The sequence below is a fragment of the Scyliorhinus torazame genome, chromosome 17, assembly GCF_047496885.1.
Source record: "Scyliorhinus torazame isolate Kashiwa2021f chromosome 17, sScyTor2.1, whole genome shotgun sequence".
Taxonomy (NCBI): Eukaryota; Metazoa; Chordata; class Chondrichthyes; order Carcharhiniformes; family Scyliorhinidae; genus Scyliorhinus; species Scyliorhinus torazame.
Window position 1 is genome coordinate 121,548,515 of NC_092723.1, and position 9,851 is coordinate 121,558,365.

Consider the following 9,851-nt stretch of genomic DNA (forward strand, 5'->3'; position numbering starts at 1 on the left):
GTCTTATCAGTCTGTCCCGTGCCCGCTGGGCCAGCCGGTAACGGTGGACAGCCACCCGTCTGTGTCTACCCCGTCTGCCCTGACCATTGCCCCCATCCCCCTCATCTGGGGAGGACTGGGCCTCTTCCTGCTGCTCCTCCACTCCGCCCTCCTCTGCCTGCGGCACATCGCCCCTCTGCTGGGCTATGTTGTGCAGGACGCAGCACACCACAATGATGCGGCCGACCCTATCTGACCGATACTGGAGGGCGCCCCCAGAGAGGTCCAGGCACCTGAAACGCATCTTCAGCACGCCAAAGCACCTCTCGATCACTCCCCTTGTCGCTACATGGGCATCATTGTAGCGGTTCTCCGCCTCATTGCGTGGCCTCCGTATAGGCGTCATCAGCCACGATCGCAATGGGTAGCCCCTGTCGCCCAGCAACCAGCCCGTCAGCCGGGGATGGCGTCCCTCGTACATGCCGGGGATGGATGACCGCGACAACATGAATGAGTCGTGTACACTGCCTGGGTGACGGGCGCAGACGTGCAGGATCATCATGCGGTGGTCGCAGACCACCTGTACGTTCATCGAATAGGTCCCCTTCCTATTAGTGAACACGGCCCTGTTATCTGCAGGTGGCCGCACGGCGACGTGCATCCCATCGATCGCGCCCTGGACCATGGGGAACCCGGCAATGGCAGAGAAGCCAACGGCCCGGGCATCTTGGCTGGCCCGGTCCACGGGGAAGCGGATGTAGCGGTGCGCCATGGCATAAAGGGCATCTGTCACTGCCCGGATGCACCGATGCACCGATGTCTGCGATATGCCGGACAGGTCCCCACTCGGTGCCTGGAATGACCCCGTTGCATAAAAGTTCAGGGCCACCGTAACCTTGACGGACACGGGGAGAGGGTGTCCCCCGCCAGTGCCACGCGGTGACAGGTGTGCCAGCAGGTGGCAGATGTGTGCCACGGTTTCCCGGCTCATCCGGAGTCTCCTCCTGCATTCCCGGTCCGTGAGGTCCTGGTATGACTGCCGGGGCCGGTACACACGGGGCGCCCTCGGGTGCCTCCGTTGCCGTGGGGCCGCGACGTCCTCCTCCCCCTCCTCGTCCTGTCGGTCAGGTGTCCCTCCAGCCTGGGCGGCTGCCGCCTGCCCCTCTGCGGCAGCCTGCGCCGCCTCTCTGGCACGCTCCTCCTCCTCCTCCTCCTCCTCCTCATCCAGGGCAACATAGACATGAGCGGCTGCCACCACGGCGGCCAACATCGCTGGATGGTCTGAAAACATGACGGCCTGGTGGGGGGGAGGGGAACGACGACATGTCATCATTGCCCATATCCCCCCCTCCCCCCAGCCAGGTGGCATGGACCGCATGGGTCCAACTGTTGGAGGCTGGCACCTGGCCAGGTGGACCAACTCATTTGCCCTCCCATCACCCACCCCGGCACGGACCCCCCCCCCCCCCCCCCAACCTCCACCCGGCACGGACCCCCTCCCCAACCTCCACCCCGGAACGGACCCCCTCCCCAACCTCCACCCCAGCACGGACCCCCTCCCCAACCCCCAACCTCCACCCCAGCACGGACCCCCCCCCAACCTCCACCCCAGCACGGACCCCCCCCCAACCTCCACCCCGGCACGGACCCCCTCCCCAACCTCCACCCCAGCACGGACCCCCTCCCCAACCCCCAACCTCCACCCCAGCACGGACCCCCTCCCCAACCCCCAACCTCCACCCCAGCACGGACCCCCCCCCAACCTCCACCCCGGCACGGACCCCCTCCCCAACCTCCACCCCGGCACGGACCCCCTCCCCAACCTCCACCCCAGCACGGACCCCCTCCCCAACCCCCAACCTCCACCCCAGCACGGACCCCCCCCCCCAACCTCCACCCCGGCACGGACCCCCCCCCGACCTCCACCCCGGCACGGACCCCCCCCCCCCAACCTCCACCCCGGCACGGACCCCCTCCCCAACACCCACCCCAGCACGGACCCCCCCCAACCTCCACCCCGGCACGGACCCCCTCCCCAACCTCCACCCCGGCACGGACCCCCTCCCCAACCTCCACCCCAGCACGGACCCCCTCCCCAACCCCCAACCTCCACCCCAGCACGGACCCCCCCCAACCTCCACCCCAGCACGGACCCCCCCCCAACCTCCACCCCGGCACGGACCCCCTCCCCAACCCCCAACCTCCACCCCGGCACGGACCCCCTCCCCAACACCCACCCCAGCACGGACCCCCCCCCCCAACCTCCACCCCGGCACGGACCCCCTCCCCAACCTCCACCCCGGCACGGACCCCCTCCCCAACCTCCACCCCAGCACGGACCCCCTCCCCAACCCCCAACCTCCACCCCAGCACGGACCCCCCACCCCCCAACCTCCACCCGGCACGGACCCCCTCCACAACCCCCAACCTCCACCCCGGCACGGACCCCCTCCCGGCACTCCCCCGGAGCTCAGCCTACTCTAACCACCCCCCCCCCCCCCGCCGCACACACACACAAGCCGAGACACACCTCTCCTCAGGCAATCAGTCTGCGGCCACGCCATTTCCTGCCCAGAGCCAACCCCCCAGGCCGTCACTCACCTCCTCGCTGGTCGGCGTGAGCCTGGAGCACCGGGTCACGCCGATGAAAAGGAGGTTTGATTCACGTCGACGTGAACGGTCATCACGTCGACGGGACTTCGGCCCATCCGGAAGGGAGAATATCGGCAGGCCGAAAATCGGCTGCCTTGCGCAGACCCGTGACATTCTCCGCGGCAGCGGCGCCATTAACGCCCCGCCGACTTTTCTCCCTTCGGAGACTTCGGCGGGGGCGGGGGCGGGATTCACGGCGGCCAACGGCCATTCTCCGACCCGGCGGGGGGTCGGAGAATGACGCCCCAGATTCTGCAGACTAAATCGCACGGCAAGAATGGAAATACTATTTAAATGGTGAATTCAGAAAGTTTATTAACCATTAAAAAGGTAACAAGTCAGAAAAATAAAAAGCAGCATGTCAATAAACGGTAATTAGTAGTAATTAAGAGTAAGAGGATAAGCTTAACATTCCTTTCCAACCAGGACATGAAGTGCAGGCTTCGAAAACGTGGATAACGTGTTAACCCAAGATGGCTTCTCGAGACATTTATACCTCAAAGGTTGTTAGAAATAATTTATAATGGCGAGATCTTGAATAAAGGCCTATTCATTTCTTCAATCAAAGTTAACAAAGGGTCTAGAAATTCATGTTTATCATCATAAAAGTTGCAAATTTCTGTGTTGCAGGTTGCATTACCGGCCTCACTAACACATACATTGATTAATTACTTTGCCTGACAATTAAGACTCTGTTAAACTGATCTGGCTGGTTTCCAATAATGCAGTAACTCGTTTAGTTCCTGAAATGGCTTCTTAGCACAAAATGGCTTCTAAGCATATTAACGTTTATAATACTAAGTAGCATATTGATTCAGCCTACAAAATTATATTCACACTAAAACTATTGATTTTAAAACTACCAATCCTACATTTTCTAGATGATCTTAAAATGTTGGGCTGGATTCTCCGGTCTGCCAGCCAAGGGGTTATTGGTTCGCTGGCGGGGCGGGGGGGATTCTATCTTCCCGCTGCTTATCAATGAGATTTCCCATTATAACCACCCCACATTTCTGGGAAACGGGCCAGTGGGAGTGCGCTGCCAGTGGGAAAAGTTTACCGCAGTGACCCGAGAATTCCGGGCGTTGTCATATTGTGCTGATGACACTGAAATGAAATGTTTGACATTCATAAAAAGGTGAATGAATGTGTCTAATTTACAGGAGGTTGCCGGCAAAGCCAGACAGCGGTGAGGAAGAGCTGCTGAAGAGCTGCCGTTCGAATGAGGGTGAGCTAGAGTCTCTCCCCTGCTTGTACACAACAGTGGAAGCCGACACGTGGGGTAACATCAAGGAGCTCATCAAGATCATCAAAGAAAAAATCATTGAAGAGCAGAGGAAGACTGTCTGGGTCGACCAGGACCAACTCTAGAGTTTTATTGAGTGATGCAGGATTTAACCCAATGATAAATCCCCTGCCATTCACGGACTTGCAAACTGTAAGCCAGCCGTGCTGGGGAGACACTCAGTTGATGCTTTTTGTGACTTATGGGTGACGATCCCTGGATGGTCAGGTAGCTCAGTTGAAACTATTTCTCAGAACAACACTTGTCGCAGTTGAAAACTTGCAGTTTTAAGTATGATGAACGACGCAATGAAATGCATTTTATATCAGTGGCTTCCCAAAGCCCACCTGAAGTGTGGACAGAGGTGACCATGGTCATGCATTACTTGCTGAGAGAGAATGCCTCAGAGAATTCTCATGTTTAATGCTTTTCCTGTTCTTCTAGCTTACACAATTGCAAGCTCCAGTTTAGTCTGGATTTCTCAACTATGCATTCACAGCCAAGAAAGGAAATCAGCCTTTTGATCCATCGGACCATACCGCATTGGCACATCACAATCATCCAGTGGTTCATCCAACTGTGATTTTATGAAGAGATCAAGGGATTATTGAATGTGTTACTCTAGGAAGAGCTGGGGATCGTGGGGAACTGCACTCGTAATCTCACCCAACTATGCATTCCTGCTGTTGCTGGATCGAGGTTACAAGCAATCTCCGAGGAAGTTGTATCCGGGAGTGCCCAGAATTCAAGAAAAAACAAAGTACATTGGAGTGGGGGATATTCCTCTGCACAAAAGGTCCATCAAAATAATAAGCATGTTCTTTATAAATAAACAGGCTTACAATTTTACTGCACCAGAAACATCAAGGGAATCTCCCCTCTTCGAATTAAAACCTTTATAAAGAAGGGGAATTCGAGAAGTCAGGGAAGGAAAAGTGCTTGAAACGTTGTGGATTAGAATCTCCATGCCGACTTCCTGATCTCCCACTGGAAGGAGGGCAGCAATCCTTCAGCACAAATGGTATCCCCATTTCTCTGGGGTTTTTACTATGAGAGATTAAAAGAACTCTGTTGTTAAAATTGAGATTGTCCATTCAGCTGCCTTCTGAATTTTCTTACGAATTAGGAGCAGAATTTGAGCCACTCAGCCCTTGAGCCAGCTCTTATCATTCAATAAGATCATGGCTTATCAAGAACGCATCTACCTCTGTCTTATAAATATTCAAAGACTCTGCCTCCGTTGCCTTTTGAGGAAGAGAGTTCCAAAGACTCACAACCGTCTCAGAGGAAATATTTCTCCTAATCTCAGTCTTAAACAGGTGATCGCTTATTTTTAATTAGTGACCCCTGTTTCTAGATTCTCCCACAAGAGGAAACATCCTTTCCACATCCACCGTGTCAAAACCCCTCAGGACATTGTGTTTTAATAAAGTCGCCTCTAAATATTCTTCTAAACTACAGCAGATATAATCCTAGCCCGACCAACCTTTCCTCATAAGACAACCCACCCATTCCAAGTATTAGTCCAGTAAACCTTCTTTGAACTGCTTCCAACACATTTACATCCTTCCTTAAATAAGGATACCAATACTGTACACCGTACTCCAGGTATAGTCTCACTAGTGCCCTGTATAACTGAAGTATAAACTCCCTTCTTTTGTGTTTACTTCCCCTCACAATAAATGAAAGCATTCTATTAGCTTTCCTATTACTTGTTTCACCTGTATTCCAACCTTTTGTGATTCACACACGAGGACACCCATATCCTACTGAATCTCAGAGCTCTGCAATCTCTCACCAATTAGACAATAAGCTTCTTTTTCAGTCTTTCTGGCAAAGTGGAGAATTTAGCATTTCCCCCACATTATTCTCCATTTGTCAGATCTTTGCCACTCACTGAACCTACCTACATCCCTTTGTGATCTCCTTATGACCTCTCAGCAAGTTACTTTGTGTCATCAGCAAATTTAGCAACCATACCTTTGGTTCCTTCATCCAAATCATTTATACAAATTGTAAAAAGTTGTGCCCTCAACAGTGATCCTTGTGGCACACCACTCATTACATTTTGCCAACCTGAATATTACCCATTTATGCCTACTCTCTGTTTCCTGTTAGCTAACTAATCTTCTATCCATGTCATTGTGTTCACAGAATTGTTAAGGTGCAGAAGTAGACCATTCAGCATATTATGTCTGTACCTGCTCTCCAACTCAGCATTATGGCTTAAAATGCCCCTACACTATGAGCTTTTACTTCCCACAATAACCTTTGGTGAGGCGCCTTATCAAATGCCTTCTGGAAATCTAAGTACAGTATATCCATCAGAACCCCTTTATCCGCAGTATGTGTTACTTCTTCAAAGGACTCCAATAAATTAAACATAATTTCCCTTTCACAAAACCATGTTGACTCTTCCTGATTACTTTGGATTTTTCCAAAGTAGATTTAGGACGGAGTGTAGGAGGAACTTCTTCACCCAAAGGGTTGTGAATCTCTGGAATTCCTTGCCCAGTGAAGCAGTTGAGGCTCCTTCTTTAAACGTTTTTAAGAAAAAGATAGATACCTTCTAACGAATAAAGGGTTTCGGGGATATGGTGTACGGGCCGGGGAGTGGAGCTGAGTCCACAAAGATCAGCCATGATCTCATTAAATGGCGGAGCAGGCTCGAGGGGCCAGATGGCCTACTCCTGTTCCTAGTTCTTATGTTCTAATGTTCTAAGTGCCAGACTACAACTTCTTTAATAATAGCTTCTAATATTTTCCCGGGGATAAATGTTAAACTAACTGGCCTGTAGTTTCCTGCTTTCTGTCCCCTTCCCTTTTCGAGTAATGGAGTTACATTTGCTATTTTCCATTCAAATGGCATTTTCCCCGAATCGAGGGAATTTTGGAAAATTAAAACCAATACATCAACTATCTCACTAGCCATTTTGTTTAAGACGCTAGGATGAAGTCCATCAAGAACTTGTCAGCCCGCAGTTCGACTCCAACAATTTACAATTTGGTGATTGTAATTTTCTTGAGTTCTTCCCTCGCTTCCATTTCCTGATTTACAACTGTTTCTGGTGTGTTACTTTTATCTTCTGTCGTAAGGACCGATGCACAATACCTGTTCAAAGCATCCTTATTTTTCTCCAGACTCACTTTCTGTGGGACCAATGCTCACTTTGTTAACTCTATTATTTTGTAAATACCTCTAGAAACTTTTACTATCTGGGTTTATGTTTCTAGCTAGCATTCTCTCGCACTCTTAATTTTTCCATCCTTATTGATCTTTTGGTCGTTGTTAGCTGTTTTTTATATTCTGTCCAATCATCTGTCCTGCTTCTCATCTTTGTATGCTTTTCCTTTAAGTATGATATTTTCTTCCACTTTTATTAGTTAACCAGGATCCTTCCCTTGGAATTTTACTTTCCTGTTGGAATGTATCTATTCTGTGTATTCTGAATTATTCCATTAAATGCCTGCCACTGCATCTCTATTGATGTATCTCTTAACCTAATTTGTCAGTTCACTTTAGCTAGTTCTGCTTTCATAATTGCCCTTATTTAAATTCAAAATATTAGTCTTAGACACACTCTTCTATCCTTCAAACAAAATGTAAAATTCAATCATATTATGATAGCTGATACCTGGAGGCATTTACACGATGAAGCTATTGATTAATCATATCTCATTGCACAATAGCCTCTGCTACATCTGTCCCTTCCCCTTGCCATAAATTCATACTCCTACCTTGTCTTATCGCTGAACCTGCCCATTTCTCTGGCTTCTCTATTCCCCTTGCACCCTTTTCAAGTTCTATTTGTCCACAAGAAACGTCACTCCCTCGACCCCATTCACTAAATTGCTGGCCATCCAACTCCTCTTCCTAGTTCCCATGCTTTCTGACATGATAAATGTTTCCCTTTCTGCAGTTACTGTTCCCTTTCCTTTCAAAACTACCTCCTCTTCTTAAAAACCCACCCTTGGCCTCTCCGTACTTGCAAACTACCACCTCTCCAACTTCCTTGTCCTCTTCGAAGCTTTTGAATGTGTGCCTTCCAAACCCATGCCCCTTTTCCAGCAAATCCTGACCTTCTACACATGAATTCAAGTTGTTGTTGCTGTTGAACCTAATAATAATGTGCCTTAAAAAAATTCCTGTTGCACAATGACTGACGTGGTGTCACATTAAAAAAGCACGTCAGGTCTGGGATTATTTCCTACATTCTGTGAATTGGAAGTGTTCTTTGACACCTTACACTGACCTCACTTTGCAGTATTAGATACAGGGATATTTTCAAAATCTATTGTCTGCTGATTTTGAAAGCTGGAAAGAAGGATTGGACATTCTTTGGTGCAACTCAGTATGAAGAATAATTGTAACGTGCATGTGTTAAATAGTTAAGTGCTACTTATTATTTCCTGTCCATTGCAAACTTACAGAATTATGTACACCTGTGGAAAATGGATATTTGATTTCTGCCTTTACAAAAGAGGAATTTTAGTCTACTTTGAACTCAGTGAAGTTGTATATCACATTCATATTGATCAACATTTTTCTCAAATGAGTCATACTGAGAGCTGCATTGCTTTGAATGTTTGTTTCCATAAATTTGTTTTGAATTTAGTTAAGAATATATAAAATGAGCAGGAGGCAGTGTGTTAAATAAGCTGTGCAATGTCGGTAAATGACCTGAGAGTACATATTGAAAAGTATTGCCTGCTCCTTGGCAAATATTCAATGGCCCATTGTTGAGACAGTATCAAAATGTCAAAATGAATGTAACTGCCCATGACACTATATCTGTCACTTCCCTTTGATGCTCCACAAATTGGGTCACATTCCAACCTAGCAGAAACAGATGAAGCTCCTTTCTTACCAATAGCTTTTGTAGATCCCACATAGACATTTGGGCAATTGGAACCAAATCCTGCACTTCCAAGATGCCTAGATTAAGCCAACAGTTGGTATATTTGATTATAATACCCTTTTTTTGGTTACTGCCACATCTAATTCCATGTAAGGTTGTTTATGACCAGTGGGACTATGACTTCTTCTGGTTCCATCATTCAGCAAAAAGTGCAAATCCCAAATTGTGTGCTGTGCTATAAGTGAGTTATGTTTACCGCACCATAGTCTCATAAACTACTTGAGCCTGAGCTCAGTTTTATTTCAGGCTTGCCCCCAATCCATCAGTGGTCAAGATAGAGAGGACATGGAAAGATTGATAGTGATCCATAATTTACTTCTGTTTGGAACCAAATCCAGCCACAGCTGCCATGACATTGAGTTGTATAATTCTGCATCAGTCATTATTGGTTATCCAATATCTTCACAGTGCAAAGTTGGGAAATGTTTCATACCCTCAGTGGTGCCTGCCTACATTGAAAGCTTTTTTTGAGGATCATAGCAGGGTTGTTGCACTAAAATCCCAGATCGGGTTTTAATCAACTCGCCTCATCCGGAGAACAATCTGAATGTTTTATTCCTTTCTCATCATGTCTTCTCTAACGTGACCTGAAACTCCCTTCAGATATGAATGTAATCAAGCAAGGAGCGCACACACCAAGTAATATTTGTAGCATTTTAATTGATGAGTATAGATTAATACATGAATGTTTTTCAAATAAATAAAATATATGGTAAAGGATTTTCAGACTCTGTGTGCTTTGTGAACTTTAATTTTTTTGAACAATTCAAATAATAACACTTCTCCCCGTGTCTGCCTTTTCCAGCATGCAGGCGGGGGAAGGGCAAGCTTAAAGCTGCAATCTGGCTTGACTCTATCAAAGGTGAATTCCAGCAGCAGAGGGAACAGCTGTGAGGAGATCTACCAAGGCTATTGAAGAAGCAGGGACGAGGCTTCTGGTGGCGGCCATGGAGGAGTGGGTCGCGTATTCGGCAGCTCCCGTCTGGAGCCGACTCTCAGACCTTTTTCAGGAGTTT

General features: G+C 48.5%; 1 protein-coding gene across 3 annotated transcripts in view; it reads left to right on the forward strand.

Annotated features, from left to right (window-relative positions):
- card11 (caspase recruitment domain family, member 11) overlaps positions 1-9,555 on the forward strand; it is a 367,235-nt gene extending 357,680 nt beyond the window's left edge. For all 3 annotated transcript variants that reach the window (XM_072480962.1, XM_072480964.1, XM_072480963.1), the window contains one exon: positions 3,795-9,555. In XM_072480962.1, the coding sequence (XP_072337063.1) occupies positions 3,795-4,002 (208 nt within the window). In that variant the 3' untranslated portion in view covers positions 4,003-9,555. The remainder of the gene's footprint in view (positions 1-3,794) is intronic.
- Positions 9,556-9,851: the final 296 nt, after the last annotated feature.